This window comes from Myotis nattereri, assembly GCF_964212035.1.
Source record: "Myotis nattereri genome assembly, chromosome: 2".
Taxonomy (NCBI): domain Eukaryota; kingdom Metazoa; phylum Chordata; class Mammalia; order Chiroptera; family Vespertilionidae; genus Myotis; species Myotis nattereri.
In genome coordinates this window covers 19,090,330-19,114,527 of record NC_138076.1, presented here as the reverse complement: position 1 = coordinate 19,114,527, position 24,198 = coordinate 19,090,330, and the positions used below count along the sequence as shown (strand labels likewise).

The window sequence follows — 24,198 nt, the reverse complement described above, 5'->3', positions numbered from 1 at the left end:
TGCAGGTGGGATATAAGAACCATAGCTCTAAATCTCACCAATGGGCCAGCAGATCTGGTCTAATCTAATCAATATATATTACTGTGTTGTTCCCAAGTGAAAAACACTGTGTCTCATTATAGCCGAAATGTCTCTGTAGACAAAAGATGTTTTTTATTTCCCCTTCAGCTAGCTCTTTTAGGTGCCAAATCAAAGATTGAATTGTTCATTTCATTCAGAGATTTCAAAGACAACTTCCTGGATAAGTTCCTTTAAAATGCAGCCTTAGCTGAGAATATGTAATATTGTGAAAAGACCGTGATTTCTTGGCATAGAACTTTCAGCAGCATCATTTAGACTAAAAATCATTAACTCCTTTCCTCCTCCAACAATACAGATATCGTCCTATATTGTTCACATAAGATGCAAAGACTCCCCAGAGTTCCATTCTCCCTTCAGGGCCACATCACTCTTTTAGGCATTAGCTCTTTTCCTTGTACAGGGGAGACTACTGAACAGTAAAGCTGTGCTGAATAGGTCACATTCATTTTCCCCATTAGGCTTCCCAGTATGGGTTTGAGATGCACAAGATTATACAGACAAAGAAACTGAGTCCAGGGAGCATAATAACTTGCCTAGGATTATACAGTCCTTTGCAGCAGTAGTATTTAGACTTAAGAGCATGAATCCTTCCAAAGTGTGTGTTCTTTCCATTTCCCTCACCACAGGGCATGCTTTGATGTGGAACATAAAGATGACAAGGGCTCAGCTGGTTCCAGGCAATGCGTTTACCTTAATCTACCAAACACACTCCCAATCCACTTTGTAGCAAAGAGTACTCTTCAGTCTATTCTCAGAATCTCATTCCTTTTAACATTAAGTTTATTTTTCTCTGAGGCCACTGAACCTCACACATGATTGTATTGACTAAGTCTGAATCCTGCTTGTGTGACTTTAGACAAAGACACATCAGTTTCATCACATGGAAAATGGGATAAGGTTTTGTGAGAACCATGAGCCATCATTCACATAAATCACCTAGCCCGGTGCCTGGCACACAGTAAGCCTTCCATGAACATTTGCTATTATTATTATTATTATTACTACTACTACTATTATTATTAGAAACATATATTACTACTAAAACTTATCATTATCTTCTTTCTTATTTCTGTTCATTAGGCTTTTCATTTTTGTTTTCCTCATTTATACATTAAATTCGAATGGATTGCGCTTAATTCAGTAAAGTGGTTGGTATAACAACTGTATTTTTTACAGCATTCGACAAAATTGTTGGCAAAATGGGGTCATGGGCAGCTGGCACTTGAGAGAGAAGTCATTAAGGTTTATTTTAAAGAATCCATTTACTTTTTTGCTGATTCTGTGTAAAGCAGGAACAAGACTGTCCAACTGATTGTTTTGTAAGGTTTATGTTCTTCTTCTAAAACCTGTCACTTATGTGTAATAGGACACTCATGTAGCAAACTGACTATATTTTAAATCGCAGATGGATTGATTTACAAAGAAATAATACAATAAAATGAGAAATCATGCTGCTCTTTATCAGGAGGTTATTATAAAAATCTTTAAAAATTATAAATAATGATTCTAAAAATAGTGAATGTACAAGTTCCCAATTTCAAATAAGTAGTTAAAATTTGCCTCACAAAGGGAAGGATTATTAACTTTGATATTCTGCCAATATTTATGGAATGCTAGGAAAAATAAATACAAAAGGGACAAAAGTGATACGGTTTTTGTAAATAAAAAATAAATCCCTTAAGTATTTCCTGTCAGGAATGATTTCTTTATTGTTAGTGATTGAAAATTTTATCTTTAAAGATTTTAGATTTAAATTTTTTTTAAAAAAATTCTGATTCGTATTTAATGACATGGGAATAATGCTATTACATATTAAGTAAATTGAGGAAGAATGGGTAAGTAGAAAGCCAGAATGAAAAACACTCATTAGAAGAAAATATACTAAAATATTAGCGATGCTATTTTGAATAGGTAGGTGGGCCGTTTTTATTTTCTTCTCCCTGCTTTTTCTATTCCAGCATGAAGAGAAAAGGAGAACGCTGGGGAGAGACAGCATGTTGGCAGAGAAGACTGGCCTGGCTTCCCAGGCAGGGCAGCAGCAGGGCCAACAACATAAACCACTCCTGCTGAACCCTCTCAAAAGGGGCCCGGCAGGGGAGGCTCTCAAACAGGACTGGCGGGAAGAGGACCTGTCCCTCCAAGGGTGTGCACATTGGTACCTGAGAAACTGAAAGGGAACTAAACACGGTACCTTTTTCACTCTGAAAAATGACCCAAAACGGCACCATCATTATTAAAACATAACAGATTTGCTGAATCCATACTCCTTCAGAGAGGCTTTTCAACATTTACTATAGTAAACGCCAATGTCAACAGTTCAAAGAATGTAGGCCACACAGACATGACTGCATTGCAATAGCATCGTTCCTTTCTGGCTGAAAGTAAATATTTGGGGCTGATTATTTCTAACCCACGTGAACTCTTCCAAGGCCTTTGACTCTTATATATATTTTGAACATTGAAGTCCAGCTTATGGCTCTTGCTGATTCTTCAAATTTCACCTCCAGTCTTTACTAAATAGAGATACGTGTGTGTCGCAGCTCTCTGCACTGCAGAGTTCTGCATGCTGCCGCCTTTAAATGCACTGAGAGCCTCACCATGCTTCTGCTGTTCTAATCAAGACTGGACTTCATCCTGCCACTATTGGTTTATATTTTCCAATAACAGAGCATATTTCATGAGATTAAAAAACGTATTAATTAATCAATTCAACCATATTTACTGAGAGCCTACCCTGAATGGAAAGGGATGTACCAAAACCGTACACTGAAATATTTTAACATTATGGTACACAAAGCCTTCTTTCTGTGTCTTAAAACCTTTACCAAATATCAGGAACTAATTCTGCCGAGAGTTAGAGATCAGAGTCAGATTTCAAAATTATTTTCTCTCTCAACAGTATTGCAATGAATAGAAATGTAAACTGAGAGATTCATTTCAGTTCCCTAAAGCTCTGGAAAACCAAAAGAAATATTTCTTCCATTCCATAATTACTCAGCTATGCTTAAGGATAGCATCCATCGCCCCATTAATGATAGCATGAAGGGTTCCAATTACAAGAGTTTCAATAACTGTATTCAATGAATCATGCAGTAGAGAAATTATTCCCGGGGGGGGGGGGGGGGGTTGGGGGGGGAGCACCAAAAAGAAAAATCTAGTATTTGCTGTTGTATAATAAGCACTCAAAGATATAAAACAAAGCACAACATGATTCCTTAATACTAGTTAGCTAAAATCTACATAATTATACTAAGCTTTTCATACGGAGAATTAAATAACAACTATCCAAAACTCCCCGGACGGATTATCATTTTGTAGTATGTAATGAGTGCCCTTAAAATTCAGAGGAAGCCAATTTAGTCCTTCCTAGCACTTCATTTCCTGTTTGATCTTACTAGACTGCTGTCATCAATCCAGTTGAATGATGCTTTATCAAGCTAAAATGTAGCCAAAACATTACACTTCATGCAATAAAATAATAGGCTCACATCACATCGTTACAATTCTGGTACCACCAACCTGAAGGGAAATGCTTTAGGTCAAACTGGATCTATTTCAACAGATTTGCAGTACAGCTAAAGTTGCCAAAAGTACAGACCTTCTTTTCAAGGGCTTCCTACCATGCTGTTAGCCAAAGGAAACTGTTCCTTAAACACTCTCCAGGTTGGAGCTGAATAATCAGGGACATCTATTTATTGAAGAGCTTAGCAAACTGAGAAATGGCTTTAAATAAAGAGCGAACATACGGGAGAGAACGGCTGTAGTTACAAGTTTTATTGTCAAGGTCTGATAAATTCCCCTGTCGGATATCAAAATGTAATGCTATGCTTTTCAGAATTTATAAGTATGAAAACTATTTTTACTAGTCCTTGCTAATAATGCCTTCAGTTCCCCTGACATAGCACGAGGCACCAATCAGTCTCACAGTTGTAGAACTGCATAAGCACAAAACGCACTTAACATTCAACAGATGAAAACTGACCTGAGATCTTGCCCAGGGACTTCTCAAACATTTTCATAATTAGTCACTTGCTATCAAACTTGAATCAAGGGCATCTATATATAGTTTCCTTACTCCACCGCAGCAGGCTTTACATGAGAACTGAGGAGCTTTGGACCCGGGGCCCCAGACAGCTGCGTATCCTGCCGCAGGCAGTTGCTGAAGGCATCAAGACACACTTAGAAAAACACACACACGAAAACCACAATGTTCTCTATTGCTCACCCAGAACTAGGCCTCTGAGGCTATTCGTTATTTTCCAACATTTAAAGATACTACATTATCCTAAAATGACCACGTGTGTGGTATCTCTTAATATCCAGATGTATCTTAAGGGGAGGGAGTATCTAGTGGACCCCAAGCATAATAGGGAGCCATTTCGATTCCAAACAGCAAATACCACCTGCTTCCAAACGTGATATATTCCATAAAGGCAGAGGGTAGACGCGAGCAGGACCTTCGGAAACAGACATTGTTTGGCGTTAAAAACCAGTGAACAGAATGTTTAAATATACTTACAGGAAGAAGTATTTGCTCCTTCGGTTGTTACTGATATTCTAATGGGAGACTCTATAAAACATAAGAGTGGAATGAGGCTTTATTGAGTCATGCCACTTGGATTCTTACATTAGAAACTGGCCAGGCTTAGGTCTCATCGGGAAAAAGAGACAAGAAAACAGTGCAACAGAAAAGCTGAAGCATTTCCAAGTCCAAGGAAGATATATGCAATATTCAAAGACAACAAAGAAGAATTTCTGTAAGTCCAGAGTCAAAGACTTTTGAAAGAGATGAAAATGGAGTGTGTGTGTGTCCACAAAGATCGCCCACACCAACTGCTGTAGGCACTTTCTAGAAATACTAACAGAGCCACCATACCGGTGAGATAGACAAGTCCTTCTCTGATGTGTGGTCTGGATTTTTTAAAACATTAAACCAGAGAACAATCCCCATATTAAGAGAGAATGAAAGTCAACTTTCATGCACAGAGAAAATAGAAAATAAAAGAAGAATGAGAATATTTTCAGGCAACTTGGTCTGCATAAACATCCTAACCAAACACGATGCTAAATAAAGTCCATGCACAATCCACTAGGGGAATTACATTAGGATTCAAACAAAACATGCTAAGTAAGTTCACAATGCAATCATTAGGGATGTATAGTAGCAAGGTCCTTTTAGGTAGCAAGGATAAGGAAGAAAACCAGTATGTAAGTACAGACCTAGCAGAAAATATAACTCATGCAGAAAAAAACAACATAGGGCCTAAGGGTTTTTATTAGTAAGAAATAAGAACAACTTAGTATCAAAGGATTGAAATTCAGCAGCCAGAAGTTATAATCATTCAAGTTATATATCAGAAGATAATATTAACACTCTAAATTCCTAAGACAAGCACCACATAAATTTAAAAGCTCAGGCTCATAACAGCATCTACTGGAGTTGGATAATTAAGTCCCTACATTTAAAATAATAAATTCCTGAATGAAAGGTGAAGAGTTTCAGATAACAACAATTATTTTCTTTTGAACTCTCTTCCCCTTTCTTCCTTTCTCCCTTCCTCTTTTCCTCCCTCCCTCCCTCTCTCCCTCCCTCCCTCCCTACCTCCCTCCCTCCCTTCCTCCCTTCCTCCTTCCTTCATACAAATACTTATATCTTAGTAATGGCCCATGAATATGCCCCAAATATGGCCAAAACAATCTAGGTTATAGAGAAATTTAGCTTTTATGATTGTTAACAATGGCTTTGAAGGGAAGATTAAAACCTGTTGAAGGTAAGATTTAAAAAAAGTTAGATTGTGCTGTGTCAAAGTATATGGCCTCCTATAGGTTCAACAAGCTACAGGCCGTAATTTAAAAAAAACAAAACATAAATAAAGCAAAAACTTTAAATCTGGGGTAATGGAAAGAGTACTGAGTTTGAAGTGTCTGCTTCTCTGAGCTTTCTGAGCTATATGACTTAACATTCATAATGCTTCAGCTTTCTCACTTGTAAAATGAAGCAAAATGATATCTCATTTCATGAATCTGTTGTCATTATAAAATGAGAAATAAAAATCTTAGTAAACTGTAACATAGGAAAAAAATGTTATTATACCTTTGAAGTAAGATTTAAATCCAGGCCTGCAAAAATTTAATCCAGCTCAGCTCCCAGTTGATTATTAATTCTTAAATATGTTAAGGTTCTGTTTACTACAGAATTACATAGAATAAGAAAATTTAAAAAAATTCCCAGTAGATTAATTAGATTTACAGATAGTGGAAAATGAATGAGTTATGGTTATAATGCATTAGTTCACTTGGGTTATATGAAGTGAGTATCTGCTCAGACTATAATTGCTCTCAGCAAATATTATAGGCAAGTGAGAAACAAACAAACAAACAAAAAAAGCAGCAACATTTTTAAAAGTCAGTGGCTTGTTTTTTAAGTTTAGGGACCCACAACTGATCATTAAGTGCCCAAAGGTCATATATCAGACATTGATACATTATCCAGGAATAAACTAGGGTGGATGAAAGAGAGAAGAAGCAGCTAAGAAGAGTAACTATAAAGATATAAAACCTGAATTTACGACCTAGATGCCTCCTTTCCTGTTCTCATGTCACTAAATTGTCTCTAGACATAGATTTCTTTTCCTTGTGCATGCCTCTCAGGCCCAAGTACAGACATTCAAGAACTGCATTCCATGAAGCAAAATCCAGAAAGGCAGATGAGCTGGAGGAAAAGGCTGGGGCAGAAAAAAAGAACCGCTAAAACTTGGATGCAGAACGGGTTCTGATTAGTAGAAGAAGCAGCCAGCAGGGATACCTGTCCTTCTGGTTAGTAACATTTGACGAGCTTATTTTCCTTACCTGGAGACACATATGCTCTTGCAGTTGAGTTTGGCATGCCAGTGTTGACCTCTGCAAAAAAGAAAAGGCGATAGGATATTATGATGTATAATCAGGGGTCCAGGAACCAGTTCCACAGCCTGCCTTCAACCGAAAAATGGGTGTAATCGGAGGAAGTATTGCAAGGAGGTGATGAAAGGCAGGCTTTATCCATACAGAGAGTTAGAAACGCAAAGAAAGACTCTCCAGGCAAGCATGTCTTCTTTCTTGAGCAAAGAGCATGAGATGAACTGTGCTAGAATAATTAGGAAGAATTTACTGCCCCCACTGGGGTCAGAGAAGGACAGTATATGGCAAAGAGGTTGAGGGCTCCTCCTTAGAAAGGAAGGCAGAAATAGCAGAACTAAGAACATCAAAGCTGTAGTTAGAATTTTAGAATTATAGGTCTTTGGAGAACTACCTTTTGGTTCAAAAGCAAAAGCAGGCAATGTTTGTAGTTGGGATTGATGGAAAACATCAAGTTCTGGCATTCAACTCTACATAAAATTTCCAATGATAAGCAAGAGGGGTGCCTTATCATATGATAGACATTTCAGCTGCTCAGGGCAGGACATAGAATCAGTAGGCAGCTCCCACCCCAAGGAAACAAAGAATGAACCTGCACACTCTGGACATACCATTATCACAGGACTTGTTCAAACTCTGACTTGCTTTTTTACCACCTTTATGGTGATAAAAAGAGTGATTATATTGTCTAACTAATTCTGTATTCATTCAGTCCTTCTGAAAAAGGTTTTCCATTTGTTAAGATGTAATATTTCCAGTAAGGCATAGTTTTATGAAACCTAGAAAGATGTAGAGATGATGAATACCATTCAACCTTCACTGTGTGTATAATGATTATTAAATGACATACTAGTATTTTACTATTTACTAACAAAAAGATAAATTGAATCCTTTATGATACACACACACACTACAAAAGTTACTAGATCAATTCCTAAGCAGGTCAAATATGCTATCAGTTAACAGCCTGTTAATCATGGAGTTAGAAATGTTCATGATCAATGTAATTATCTTTGTATATAGAGATAACCTTTTAGGATATCCATGATAGGACTAGTAGGTAAGAGAAATTAATTTAAAGGGGTAATCATTTTTAAACCTTCGAAGCTTCTCTAGGGATAAAGGTTTTGTGAAATTGGAAGGAAAACATGGCATGTGAGATCCAGCAGGAAAGCTGAAGAATAAGCATAGGTTAAATATGAATATGTAAAGATCAGAAATATACCTTTAGTAAGACCAAATGTGTCTTTTTCATGCACATTATGTATGGGTGGTCCTCTCTAATCAAGCATTAGAAGGACAAAGCATTCAAGGTGATTATTATCAAGCCACCAAAGTTGCCTGCACAGGTTCTTATATCCTCTACAAATGGGACAAAGAGAAAGGAATCAGTATGTGAGGGTGTATGATGTCCTTTGGCCTTCTCAAGCAGCAGGCATGAAAGAGGATATTCTGAGTTGGTGATACAGCAATATCTGTTTCTAAAGTGGTTACAACTAGCTTTCTTGATTTGGGCCATAGAAAATAAAATTACTTTTCTTTGAAAAAATTTTAATTAGAGAGAAACTTTTTAATCAAAGATTCATAGCATTTGTCTTTCTTAATGAAGAGCTAGAAGATCCACACTCCCAAGCAAAGTGCTTACATTGGGCAAGATGCTTCCTCATTCTGTCCTTCAGGGCCCATCAATGACATGACAGCCAGACTGAAGAAGTAAGCTCAGTCACAAGACTTGGGCAGATGGCCCAATCCCAGCATGAATGACTCTTCATATTTATTTTTGACAAACTAAGTAGTTGGTCACCGTGACCTTCCAAGGAAAAAAATATTAGAGCTTTTCTGTCTTCTGCATAAAAGATATCATGTTAGAGGAAAGGTTAACCATACCATTTCCTTTTAAAACTGAACATTACATTAAAATACCAGAACAGGAGGTTACTACAAAGATGTGTCTATACAGAGACAACTTAAAATAACCTCCCTTCCTATAATTAGATATTTATCCTGGACACCTTTAGAAATATCTGTAATGATTATAGTTCCAAATGAAAACCTCCTGATTTATCTTGGGGGGGAAATACAAGCTTAGGAGGTACATACTTTATACTAAAAAAATCTTGCTAATAAGAAAAGTTCATCTTTTTATTAAAACCACTCAGCAAACATTTTCATGTGTGTTTGGAGTAGAATTCATAGATTTAGAAAACGACCTTTTGTTATAAGTGTAATTGAAAATAATTTTATCTTACATTTTGGATTTAAAAAATATTAAGTCCTGCGATCTCTTTGATGTTTATTTAAGTATCTCATAGCAATTTGGAATATTAAATTTGTTAATTTATAAAGGACATCTCCTTCATTAGTGCAAAATAATAAGGATTTAGAATAATCAGTAATTGGATACAACTTATGCTGAGTAGGCAAGTAAACATAAGGAACATTTGTATATTTGTAATGTTTGAATGCTTTTTTAATAAATTGGATCTGGCCTCAAGAAAAAGTTGCAGTGTCTGAAAATAACACCTTCTGGAAAGCAATTTTTGTGATCATTAGATATGCATGACTTGTTTGAGACTTTACCATGAGCATACTATAATAAATATAACTATTTAAAACAAAGCACATATACATATATACAAACATACATATGATGTTTCTGTGTACATTCAAATATTAGATTATGTGACTGTTATTCTAAAATTACAGGCCATGGTCGCACATACAAATCATTTGACCAAGTTTCTTTTTTAAAGATTTAAGATAGGTACACATATATTAGCACTGATAAAGCAGACTTCAGGAACATCTTTGAGTGTCTGAATTCTTGCTCATAATGAGTGCTTACTTTAAAGTAATTAAGAAATTTTAAAATTAATAAATAGTGGAGATTGGGTAGATTCTATGCATTAAAAAGAAAACTCTATTCCACTCATATTAGCCTTCATGGGACTCCTACATAATACACCAGACATGGAGACTACTATACAAATTATCAAACATATTTTATATGCTTCTCTGTATAACTATAGGTTGTTCACCAATGCTACAGCATTTGCAACAACATTGTCACCTGAGGAAAAAGGTGAGGCTAAGTCCTTTACTCACATGAGACAGGTTTTTAAAAGACCAATTGATATATTAATCAAATTTCATAAAAGTAATATTTTTATGCTCATCACAGATGAAATAGCTGTTTATTGCTGTGAGTCCAATATCTCCTATGGGACCTTGAATCTCACTCAAATAATTTTTCTCCTGATTAAAAAAGAAGAAAACCTACTAGAAGATATGATTGATTCATTGTATATTCTCCTGTATTAATCTTTTAAAAGGCAGCAATATTTAATTAATTTGAAAAACAAATAAATAATAGCTAGGTCTATTATTCTTGTCCCTAAGATGATACCCAGGAGTTTCCATGGAACTTCTTAGCTAAGAATTTATTGCTAAATTAAGGATTCCTATACAAACACCAAGCTAAATGAAATAAAAATAAACATACAGTGTATGAGCTTTGCAAGCATAGTGCACATGGTGTACATGGCCTTTTAAACTGCCATGTTTGAATTTATAAGAGGAATCCCCTTGTAGCCATCCTGCAATGATGACTCCCTATGATATTCTTTTTTATATGAAAACTCAACTGGACTTTGTCAGGTTTGCATTATTCCCAGAAGTACGTAGCTGCTCCCATAGGTTTTGATCTGTCTATTGTATGAAAATTCCTTTTTCCAAATAAGGTAGGGATTAAAAGGCATTGGAAAGAAAGAAAATATCTGAATTTCTAAAATGTAACTTAATAAACTGATTGGTTATATGTATTATTTTCTAAATGCTTAAAAATAATGGAAATATGGTCATTGTTTCACTCAAGCATGAAATGATTCAAGGGGAATTTCTTAGTTGGGTTTTTTTCAAATCATTTCATTTAGTTGCTACTCTAAGTGGATTTAAACAATGAGTTTCATTTCAGAAAGTTCTGAATATTGAATAGAAGGTTTTTATGATATGCTAATTTTATTCTAATAGTTATTGAGCTGTCTTAATGGGATTAAACATAATGTCACATAGCAAGGTCATCTTGCTACATTTTCAAATTTTATTTCTGGGAAGAAAATAGTGTTCTTTTTCCTCTCTAAACAAGTATTTCTTGTAACAACAACAGATTCCCTTACATGTCTTCTCCTAACTCCAGCCATCCCTCCTAGAATATTATACCAAAATATATTCTAAACATATTGGCTGAAAGAAGGCACCTGTGTGAGAACTTAAGTAAATCACAAGGAATTGTTTGCATAGATGGAATCAGAACAATGAACTCCAGCAACACACCAGGGTCTTTCACCAAGGCTACCTGTAAAGACATGGTCAAACCACAGTTGTGTACTTGCTAGAAATACGGGAGAGGTGACTAAGACAACACAAAATAAACAAAATTACTGATATTTTGTAGAAACATAAAATCTCAAAAGAGTTCTATATAATATAAGTTTTGATAACATTCATACTTCCAAGCCTTTTTTCTAGGACCGCCACAGAAAAAGAAATTCTTGAGAATTCCACTCTCTCAGAGTCAAAAGCAAGTATACACCAGGAAGAGAAGGTACAGCCATGTGACAGGGCATAACCACAGTAGAGTTTTCTTTTCCTCCCTAAATGAATGTTTCTCTGCAACCTTTGCCCAGATTCCTAGGGAGACGGGGATGAAACAACACAGCTAGTGCCTCTGAGTCCCACCGAGCTCAGGACCCAAGCTGACCTCAATGATAACCAGCCTTGATCTGAACACAGCACATTCATAGACAGCAGTGGAAGAGGGTGAAGGATCAGAATGACTACATATTTTCCTTTCGGTTGCACTCTAGCTCAGCCCCTGCAGGGTAGGAGAAGAGTCTCCCAAAATACACCATGCACTGGCCTTGTCACTCATGGCACCTGCCATGCCACCTGCTCTGATGAGTGCAGTCCCTACCCATCACCTCTGAGACAGGGGCATTTCTAGTTTCTGGTTTTACTCTCCTGGCCTGAGCCTCTGGTGGGTATATGAGGAGAAGGCAAAGGATTTGTAAGCTCTCTAGGTCTTTCCATGTGGTCTGGTACAATAAGCTCTACCAATCAGATTCTTGCTATGGGGCACTAACGCAACAATCATACGGGAGGAGTTAAAACTGACAGAGTGCCTTAAAAAGATGGCTCAGTGGGATCATAACCAGGTCAGGGTTTGGAATCATGAAGAAGCAGATTTGAAAGCAGGAGAGATAAGAAATACAGGAAACGGGAAGAATCAAGAAGTATCTGAGGCACAGGAAAGCCAAAAACAGAGAAGAGCCACAAACTTCCCTTGTTTAGTTCAGAGATGCCTTGGGTTCAATTCCAACTCTTTGAGGCCTAGTTATAATGAAGCTCTACTTCTTCCCCATGGAATCTCTTTCTCCTTATGCCTCACACCATCCCTTCAGCTTTTATTCTGTACAAACCAAAGAATCTACCTTAAACCGTGGCAAACACAGTTAGGTATAGAGTGAGCTATGCCGGACCAGGAATTAAAGGAATCTGGGTCCAAATCCCCATTGCTACTAAATATCTTCTGACCCAGAATGTGTCTGTCTTAAGACACAGTCTAACTCTCCATTTCTTCTTAATTGCAGTGAGAGGACTGGATAAGCGCGAACTCTTCCTAATGTTCTAAGAAAAAAAAATACACACAAAAAAAGCACAAGACCACTTCGCATTGTCATTGAGATTCTTCATTCTCCTTCAGATGCTTTAAAGAAGCCAATAAGAACCCTCTTCCTGAAGAATTTTAGTTGGTTGTGGAAGAATGGCCTTCTTGCAATATTTCATGGACTTCTCTTTATTCTTGTCAGGTAAAAAAATATTTATTATGAAAAACATGCCTATTTCCATTTCTCTGCACTATAATTGGTTAAATATATATGTGTGTGTGTGTATGTATATATATATATATATATATATATATATATATATATATATATATACCAAAAACAATTCTTGAATGAATATGCAAAAATGGTGTTTCTTCTATGAGAGAAATGTGAAAAGCCATATTTTCCAACTTTTGACACCTCCAAAATTATCAAAAAAGGAACCCTATAGTTTTTTCCAGAAAAAAATATAGGGTTAAATAATTCACTGCTTAATCCAGTAAAACAGGAAACATGGAATAATTAATATAATACTACTGTAAGCACTCAGGGAGACCATGAAACTTATTCTAATTTGATTTTCCTGGGACTTTATGGTATGCATAGTTACACATATCTGTTCCAAGTGTCAGGATCATAAGTCAATAGCATTTACCACGAGGAGACTCATTAAGCTACTAAACATGGTATAATAAGAAGAAAAAAGATAAGCCACTGAAATTAATTTATAAATTTGTGTTTCAAGTAGCATCCTATAAAACTCCATGTGGCATAAAAATACTAGCAAAAATCTATTGCTTAGCCAGTGCTGACTAAAAAATAAAGGGATGTTATATTTACCCATATAAATTTTAAATGGCTTTTACATTTTTAAAATATAAACACAGCTCCGAAAAATAGTATTGGAAACTAGTACCTTTCACTGTCATCCTTTTCTCTCTGTGGAGGGAGATATTTAAAATGAAAGTAATGACTATCATTACACTGCAATAGAGCAGTTTATTGGGAAGTCCTAAGAATTAACCTGGATTTTCCCAACCCTTCCATATTTTTATCTCACTCCTTTCTATCTATCCTATTAAGTCAACTGACACAAACTACATCTATCAGTTTCCCAAGGAGTTGACCCTGAAAGTTGGGGAAAGTTACTCCTTCCTGATGGACCAGCATTTTTATGTTATCACTTTAAGAGATTGGGCCTTTGCCGTGGACACGCTTTGTCATCTATTACCTAGAAGCAAGGCATCTAGGCTTGGTTTTAGCACAGACAATAGGCTTGTGAAGGCAGTAGTGAAGCGCCAGATTCAGAAAGAAAGGGAAGTTCCGAAGGTTTTGAAGTAGCATTTTATTATTTCAAGAGATTCAGACGCTCACTGCCAGCACGTCCTCAGCTTCTGGAGATGATTCCATTTAATGGTGGAGTCCTGGGGTGTCATGAACAGAGAGCCACCAGCTGCGGGAATTTTACTGTCCTCGAGTATCTCAGAGAAAGTGTCAGAGGGTGGGTGGTAACAAGTCACTCATTTGTTTAACACATATCTCCGGGCACTGTTCTCAGGAAAACAGAAGCTAAAGTTTATACACAGTAAGGAATGCTTTGCCTTGACTCTTAATTTCAGAATAGGCCAAAAACAAACATACAAACACAAAAATACTGAATGGCCTAACTTTTTATGACCTAGAGACAGATGTATTAAAAATATATCTAAGCACATAAAACTGCCAACGTTGCCAAGAATGAAACAAGTATTGTTTACATACACAATATACATCTATTTATACATAATATACATATATGTAAATATATACAATACACATAAATTCTGCGTACACATATATGTTTTGCAATAAATGCACATGCATACATACATATTCTATTGTTCATAGAGCTAAAGGCTTGACTGCCCTCCATGACTACTTTAATTAATTAGAACTTCTTTCTTTTAGTGACCAGTCCTGTCTCTGCCATTTATGAACTTACCCAATTATTTTTAAAAATCTATGCATATTTCAGGTTTTCATCATCTCAGGGAGTCTCAGAGAGCTTACAATATATTTAAAATATATGTTTTCTTATATTTGTTCATAATGAGACTTTAACACACCAATTTATTACAAGGCTTACCAAATAACATCATTACCCCTCATACAGATTGAGAAACAGAACATAGCAGGGTATCTCTTACCATTTGACTCCACAATGGTGATATTGGCAGAGGCACTGTCATTTCCTAATTTGCTGCTCACTTGGCACATGTATTCCCCAGAATCAGCCAGTGATGCTTTGTTAATGCGAAGTTCTGACTTCCTATAAGATCAGGACCAAAGTGGTATAAGTATATTTCACAGAAATACAGTGATCATCAAAATATATGTCTCTGTAGTTTCAGAGTTCTCAAACTCCCCCTCCCCGTTCTATATGTACCATATTAAAGCACAGCTTACTAGTACACAGATATATAATTTACCAAAAGTAAAAGTGAGACACTTAGCATTTAAGTTATACCATGGATATAGCTTTAATTTTATCACTCAAATCAAGAATTTTTATCTAATGTTACTCTTTATTCCTCTCCCACCACTATTATGCCTCAGATTTTTTTTCAACCCAATTGGTAAATTTTCTTTCCTCTCTATTTCTAAATGTCACCAGCCACTAGAGTTTAGGAAAGTAAAAAAAAAAAAAAAAAAAAAAGGGTTTCATTTCTTAAAAATCTGGTAAGAGTAGACACTTAAGGCTTGAATATATTAAAATGCTCTGCACTTCTTTCCTCAGCAGAGTAACATCAGGAATTATGTTAATTTTGAATGAAAAGGATTTATCACTTCCAAAAGAAAGGGAATTTGTCTTTCTTTAAGGCTCATTGCTAGGAGCATAGTACCAAACAAATGGTTCTTAATGTTGAAATAAATATTCATGCAACAATAGCACACACTTTTATTAAACTCTGCACATTAAATCAATGTTCAGCATTCTTTTTGAACACAGGCAGCATTTTGATTGCATTTGTCTATGTTTTACTGTTGCACATAGCCTATAATTTAAGCAGTCTCTATGATTTAAAAACTCAAGATATACTGTGATTGGCTCAGCATTTACTAAAACCATTTATTTTATTATTTTCTGTAACTATATTTTAATAGGATGAGGTGACTGTTACAATATAAAGCCTTTTACAAGCATCCTTGTATAATCAAGCCTCGTACTGACTGCCTGGATGACCATAGGGAGAAAAAGAAGGCAGGGAGCAAAGATGGCAATTCAGGATCATATACAAACCTCCTGTGAATTACACCTTCCTAGTTTTCAGTGAATTTTCTGGTCTTTTGTTACATAATATAATTAATTAAATTAGAGTCATTATTCCAAATTTAATTCCTACTATTCTCTTCCATTCTATCAAACTGAACCACCCACCCAGATCCACATGTAAGCCTTATGGGCTTCCAACTTGGTGCTCTTCATTTGTCATTTCTTCCTCCTTGAGTGGGGACCCCCCAATTCTAACCATCAAGCTATTAGCTGACATGAGCATGGAAGAGCCATCTCAAGTGCCAATTCCTTCATCAAGACTCCTATGGTCATGTAGCCCGAGCTGCTCTCTCCTCAGTCTAAATTCTGACAGCTCTGAGTACCTCTCTCATGATCCTCATGGTGCTCTCAGGATGTCTTATCTCTCATGTTAGCGCACACACTTTAAAGTGGAGTCCATAGTTTAAACTTCTCGGTATCACTGCTTTGTCCATGGTGCATCCTCAAACATTATTAGATAAATGTGTGAATAAATGAAGAAAATATTTGAATGTTCCCACCTAAGCTCTCTGCAAGACATCATGTTCCTATTGCTGGCTGTAGGAAAGGAGGATGCACTATTAAGAGGGCGGAGATAGTCAGAGGTAGTCCAGATCAAACCAACATGTGCATTGAAAAATGAGCTTCATGAGCTATAACTCAGAACACTGTCAACAGATAAACTGTAGAAAACAAAACAAAGTGTACTGTGCTCAAATAAGTTGGAAGATAGGTTAAACAAAATGGGCTTTCTTTTTTTGTTGTTTTTTAAATCCTACATGGTTTCTCCAAGTCTTTAATATGTTAATGTATTCTGACTCTACAAGAGGGAGATGTATTGTAAGTTTCTCTCAAACTTATTTGACCATGGAATCCTTGTCACTCACATGGCTTATCTGTTAATATTTCCTGAAAATAATGATCTACAGAACATAGTTGATAAATAGTGGACCTAATATAATAATGACCTTGTTTATCTATGTAATGAGAAGATGACCCAAAGGCCATTTATACAGGGACATTCACATATTAATCAGAAATGTTATTCATAGAAAACTTTCCCTGAAGTATATCCTTAGAAGCCAAAATAGACCATTTGGATGGCATGCACTCTGGCAAGTAGATATTAAGATTTAATAAAATGTGATGGCTTTTAAAATAATCAAAGTACAACAATAATAGGGTATTTAGCCCCCTGTTTTGAGGTATTCAAATCTAGTGCTTTTTAAATGGGTTATTAGCTATTTGTACACTTTGTTTGTACATGACAAGTTTACTTCATGACACACCTATGAAGAATAATGAGAAACAATGGAATCAATATTACAATAAGCTTGTCCAGCCCCAAATCACATGCTTAGCTGAAAGAATTTTCATTGATGACCATGGAACCACTAACCATAACTGACAGATAAGTTATGAAGGGTGGGGAATAAAACCCTGGTTTTCAACACAGAAGAAAAAGAGAATTTCTACAATAATAGTAATTTTTTGTTAAGCCCAAAACTCTGAAATAAGATTATTAAAACAACAGTCTAAGAATGTAAAATACCCCAAGATTATAATAATTCCGAGAACAACACTTCTTTCCTATTTATTTAAATCTAAGAACAGTCCTTTATGATATGTAAAGAGTTCTTTCTTGACCCTGTGTCATTATTATTTTAACCATTGAACTGAATCAAATGGTAAGAAACATGGTAATCAAATTTATAATTAATCTTAAAGTTAGTTCTTAAAATCAAAATTCTCCTAATAGACCTGGGGAGTGTTTTCTGGGAATACTATCTCAAGTAATGCAAATAAATGTTATGCTTAAAAGAGAGAGAGAATAGGCAAAAAATTATTCTGTGCTCAGATAAATGTTGCATTAAACAAAGTTAAATAGATTCTTTACAACAGTGCCTTTTATTTGTTTTTATGCAAATATGTACTGTGAATTTCTAAGGCAGGCATGATATGTGGCTAAGGGATCCTTTCTATAGAAAACACCCTTGGGAATTCTAGCATTGAACATCAATGGGGCAAAACCAAGATTCAATTTAATCAAGCTACACATAACAAATACATTCAGGTTCAAAAATCAGTAGCAGAAATACAGGCTCCAAGAGACGTGTATTGACAACAATATATACAGAAAAGGGGATTTCAATTAGTCATGCATTTAACATTACTCCATTTTAAACAACTATTAAAATTTAAAAATTTAAAAATTCATTTATGCAATGTTTGGTCAAAAACAGAATAAATCAAATTAGATAAAAGTCTCAATCCACTGCTCACAGGCTGGATCTCATCTGGAATATTGAATTATGTTTTGAAGTGGCATTTGATGAAAAATATAAATAAATAAAGGACTTTAGAGGAGGGCGATCAGAACGGAATAAGGCGCAGAGGCGATTCTGCTAAAGAAAGAGAGGTCCCACTGACGGGCAGTTATGAACAAGGTCTGGGTAGCTATTTTAATGTATTTCATGGTTGTCATCTAAAAAAGAAAATTATTTGGAGAAGCTCTTGAAGGAGAAGTACGTCTTAGAGGAAAAAAAAAGTCATAGTTTAAGTGATAATCTAAAAAACTGAGTAGGGTATCTAGTGAAAGGGTTAGTTTCCTTCTTTAGAAAGACTGAAGTCTGGATAACCACCTGCCAAGCATCCTCTTGACAAGAACGTCTTTATGCAGAGGAAGATTAAATTAGATCAGTGGTTTCAACTATTTTTGGAAAAGAAAAAAAAAGAATCCTGTTTTAAAATGAAAGCTTAAATCAGCGGTAAAGAGAGAAAGTATTCAGCTCAGGGTGGTTGGCAACCCTTTTGGCAATCCAGCGGAAACAAGATTCTCTAGGGAAATAATGGGTAAATCATTGGTTGAGGTGCTCATTAGTAGGGGTCCCTTGAATGCTGATCATATATTTAAACTGAGATTCGTCAATCTTTGGGTCCTAGAATCAGAATGGGAAGTACTGTGGCAAGAGAATAGAAATAGACAAATTTTTATTGAAAATTATATACTGCAATAATCCGGGACTTTATTAAGTATGGGTACAATGGTCTTGCTTTACTCTCAACAAACTACAACACAAGGGAGGATGTTAACTGGAAAAAAAAAAATTACTGAAATTCCCTCCCAATCATAAAATTAACTTCTGGTTCTTTCATTGATAAGTTGTCTGAGAATCTGGGCAAGGTTGCTGTTTTGGTGGATTTTCATTTTCTAAAACTATTAAAAGAGTTCATTTATTTTTTAAAAGTTTAAAACAATGCTTTAAATAAGCTCCTGATAAATGTCAGCTGTTATGATAATCATACTCTACATTCCTGCAATGTTTAATTTTTATAATAAGCACACATTACTTTTGAAATCAGAAAAAATAACACAATGTAAAAATAAATTAATACAAACTGATTTATAAGTGAAAGTTCTAAATATTAATTTCTTTTTCTTCTTTCATATCAAAATGCAAACTTTGTTCCTTCGATAAGTGGTCACTAACAAGGTGGATTCAGGGTTCCAACAGCAACTCTCTCTTTTTTCTTACTTAGCGTGATTCTTCCACTATAGTTGACATGTCAAGACAACTTAAATGTATAGGGATCAGTTGACATAATTTTATTCCTCTGATCTCTAAGGAACCACATATGAGCTGTGTGTGTGTGTGTGTGTGTGTGTGTGTGTGTGTGTGTGTACACAGCTTCAGATACTGTGGAACTGCCAATAATGAGAAGGTAAAAGAGACTTCATAGACAATTATTATAATGTACAGAACCAGGCACTACATCTAATGCCTCACATAAACCATAGGAAATAGGCACTTGGTATTCCCGTTTTACTAGTATATGAAAGGAATTTGAGATTTTCTTACATATAAAGTTATAGTGACCTCCCAAAGCAGCTAAGCTAAAAAGAGAAGGGTATATGGCCCTAGCTGGTTTTGCTCAGTGAATAGAGTGTCGGCCTGCAGACCAAAGTGCCCTGGGTTTGATTCCAACCAAGGGCATGTACCTTGGTTGCAGGCTCCTCCTTGGCCCGGGCCCTGGTTGGGGCTCATGCAGGAGGAACAATGTGTTTCTCTCATATCGATGTTTCTCTCTGTCTTTCCCTCTCTCTTCTACTCTCCCTAAATATCAATGGGAAAATATCCTTGGGTGAGGATTAACAAAACAAAAGAAAAAGAAAAAGAAGAAGAAAAGAGAAGAGAAGGGAATATGCATTAACTTTTTCTATTTTAGAGTAAAAAAAAAAAAAAAGCAACAATTAACAACAGAAAAAATAATTTTCAAAAATTTTAAGAAATTTGACGCCGAAACCGGTTTGGCTCAGTGGATAGAGCGTCGGCCTGCGGACTGAAAGGTCCCAGGTTTGATTCCGGTCAAGGGCATGTACCTTGGTTGCGGGCACATCCCCAGTAGGAGATGTGCAGGAGGCAGCTGACCGATGTTTCTCTCTCATCGATGTTTCTAACTCTCTATCTCTCTCCCTTCCTCTCTGTAAAAAATCAATAAAATATATTTTTAAAAAAAGAAAATAAATTTTACCAAATAAGTAGAACCAATTTTAAACAAAATCAAAAGATGCAAGAACAGAAATAAAGAACTGAGGAAAAATTAAGGGCATCCCAAAGTGTGTGCCATGGAAGTCAGCATTTAATAAGGCTGATATAGAACCAATGTTTAAATGAGGCCAATCTGACAGCCCCAGACATGAGTCTGCCACACACACCAGGCTCTTTAACCAGTTTTCTTCATCAGAGTCATTCACCAGGCAAAGGAAACAAGAACAAAGGAATCAGCGGACACATACCACTGGGGCAGTTTCCATTTCTTTTAATTGGTCCCACACATTGCTTGGCCAAATAAAACAAACAAAGGCTCAAACGTGAACTCAAAATCATAGGAAGAACATGTAGGAATGTAGTTTATTAGTAGGAGCAGGGGCAGAAGGGAGATAAGACTTTACAAAATAATAGAAATTGCATATTGTCTTGAAAGCTTTTCATAACACTAAGGGATTAAAAAAGAAATCCTGGCTGCTACGAACAATCTAGATTATAAAATGTGAAAAAGAAACCTTAGACTAAGGCCTGGATGAGACTCAATGTTTTACTTAAATACAGAGAATCCCAGAGAAACCCTAAACCTCACACTAAAATTCACCTCTGCTCAGTGGTGATCACGTATCTAAAGATTATAGTTCATTGCTCCTTGGCCTTTTTGCTAAGATCAAGTATATGTAAGACAAAGTTTAAGTCAAGTAACCAAGTAACCACTGCAAACCATTAACGTTTTGGATAGCATGGTAATGAAAAATTATACATATGTAGATGCAACCAAAAAAATATATGTTTTTATTAAAGACTTCATTCTATGCTTAACATGTCCCTAGTCCTGTGTTGTGACTTCACTGTAGGTAGCGAAGTCGCAAGTATTTGTGAAAAGACATGGGACAGGGAGTCAGACAAACTTCAAACCCAAGTTTTACCATTCATTAACCTGAGATCTACAGGAAGAAAAAACTTACTTCATTCTCAGGATCTTTATTTTATTTTATTTTATTTTATTTTATTTTATTTTATTTTATAAAATATGTTGTTGTTATTTTATTTTTAAGAGAGGAAGGGAGAGGGATTGAGAGATAGAAACATCCATAAGAGAAACATCGATTGGCTGCCTCCTGCACACCCCCTACTGAGGATCAAGCCTGCAACCCGGGCATATGCCCTGACTGAAAATCGAACCAGTGACTTCTTGGTTCATAGGTTGATGTTCAAACACTGAGCTACACTGGCCAGGACAGGATCTTAATTTTAAGTGGGTATAATAATAACAGAATTCATCCTCTTATATTTATAAGAAAACTTGAAATATAAGAACATTTAAAATGCTAATTATACTTAGATTCAGTTTGAGTCCTTAAGCTTAACAAAAGGTGACACACTAATTTTTTTGTAAAGATACAACTTCAGAAATGACCAAATACCCAATGCTGAAACCAGATAAGCTGATCACTTATCAAGTTACAGCCCACTTTACACAAAGTGTCTTATTTTTAGACGATCAAATATGTTACATGTTTTTCCTAGAGTAATTTACAGTTACATAACTTTAATAAAATGTCCTTTTTTTTCTTCCATTTAAATCCTTCCAGCAAGGCTATTGTTTAAAAGAAGCCATTTATGAATATTGGACTATCTGGTCTAATGGGGTTTTATTAATATGTAGACAGTGCTCTTAGCTGTCTGGACCTATGGAGCCAATATGAGCATGCTTTTCTGAATACTAATGATACTTTTATATGTCATCCAAGCCATGTAACAAATTGCCTCTTTAAGGAAAAAAAAACATACACACACACACACACACACACACACACAAAATGTACTCTGTCAAAACTGTATTTATTCTAAGCAGCTCACTTTATTTTCTACCTTATTTTTACCTTCTCCTCCCAGCTCATTTACTCCTCTAGGCATCCTCACACAGGTACGTGCAGTCTGCAGTTGCTTTGTTCTGTTCCTGCCGCCTGGATAAACCCTCTTCCCTCCCTTCCTCCTCTCCTACTTTCTAGGAAGCCACCACTGTCCCTGACTGGGTCCGCTCCCCATCTGTGTTAGCCTCTTTCTACAGCATCTCGCAGTCATCACTGCTGTACAATTTAAATCTGAGTATTGGAACTGTTTCCATTTCTCTCCCATCTAGACTAAGTCTCTTAAGAGTGGAGAGCATGTCTTGTTCACCTCTGCGTGCCCGGCATCTAGCCCAGGGTCTGACACACACAGCAACTTGTCCAATAAGAGGCAAAATGTCCTACCCGCTCGCCCACTGCTCCAATTGGCCTGGCGTGATAACAGGGCCTGCTATGACTGTGATTCCTGCTCTTCTAACCGCCCACCCCACCTCACCCACCTAGCCAGAGGGGACGCTCCCTCTTCAGCAGAGTCAAATCCACCCTCTCACAGCTACTCCTGAAGTTCTCAGGGTCTCCCCCTCTTCCCAATGCCACTCCACTTAGTAGTGCCAGTAACCGACAACTTAGCATTTAGTTTCATTGTCTGATATAATATGCTAGATATCTCATCTCCCTAATTAAATTCTGGCTTACGATAAAGTAGAACTTGCCTCAATATAACTAGTAATTTTCTAAAAGATCACTATTTGTAAATCAATGCGCTACTTAACAATCTTAAAGCTCCCCAGCCACAGTGTTTCAACGCATTATCAATGTAATTGTTATGTATTATAGAAGACTGAACTAGATCATCTTATACAATCTTATGACCCCCAGGGATCGAACCTGCCTGCACCTTCTGGTGTACTGGACAACACTCCAACCAACTAAGCCACGCGGCCAGGGCGAGGCTGTAAGTTATTTTTATATCTTAAATCATCCTATTGCTAGGTATTGCCTCTGCTGTTACATGTATTAACTTACCCTGGCCTTTTTTGTATCTTGATGTGTTGTGGTTTGTTCTTTCGGTTTAATTCACTCCCATTCTTGAACCATTTGAATCTGAGAGAAGAATATTCAGAACTGGTCTCACACCGAAGCACTAGTTTGGAGCCTGCCACCGATTCCTGGCTTTTCATCTCTTTCAATCGAAGAGGCAAGGCTGAAAAGAGAAAGAAAAAGAGTTTTGATCACCCATAGTCTTTCAAAGAGAAACTTCAATTTGGGGTGAACCTGATCCCAGCCCCATTTCTAAAGGTTTTATTATCTGAGAAAGAAACAGAAATGGGGAAAGGGGGAGTCGACCAAAATGTATATCCATTTGAAGAAGAAGAATATGCCCAAATAAAATATAATCAGGGGAGAAAAAGACGACTTAGGTTATAAAATTATTTTAAAATGTTCTATATAGTTAATTCCTCAATATTTACATTCTCTGATACTATTAAAAATCCTGAATAGTGGTCATTTCAAAGGACGAAAATCTGAAGAATATGTAATTGGGCATGTTTGTATCCCAGATCACAACAGATCTTCATCCCAGTTCTGTGAAGAGGTACAACAGGCATCACATCCATTTTTTAAGTGGGGATGTTTAGTTTCAGAGACAGGTAAGTGACTAACTTCTCCATGGCTGCAACTTTCTGGAGAGTCAGAAGTAGATTATCCTATCACCTCAGGAGGCCCAAAGAACAAACAACTCACAAATCTTCACCATGCTCCTTTCCTCAAGACAGACATTCTTTGGTGACATCACTCTTTAATTGGACCTTCAGTCGCTGTCCCATCAGACAATGGATAACCATTCCAGGTGACCACCATAA

The 24,198-nt window shown here is 36.3% G+C and overlaps 1 protein-coding gene across 4 annotated transcripts in view; it reads right to left on the bottom strand.

Moving 5' to 3' along the window:
- The window catches only part of NRG1 (neuregulin 1), a 1,003,358-nt gene that overhangs the window by 131,920 nt on the left and 847,240 nt on the right, over window positions 1-24,198 (bottom strand). For 3 of the 4 annotated variants that reach the window (XM_081083055.1, XM_081083054.1, XM_081083056.1), the window contains exons 2-5: window positions 23,360-23,537; window positions 14,828-14,949; window positions 6,931-6,981; window positions 4,601-4,651 (exon numbers count right to left, since the gene is read on the bottom strand). In XM_081083055.1, coding sequence (XP_080939181.1) covers window positions 4,601-4,651; window positions 6,931-6,981; window positions 14,828-14,949; window positions 23,360-23,537 — 402 coding nt within the window. The remainder of the gene's footprint in view (window positions 1-4,600; window positions 4,652-6,930; window positions 6,982-14,827; window positions 14,950-23,359; window positions 23,538-24,198) is intronic. The other variant, XM_081083057.1, reaches the window with a different exon arrangement.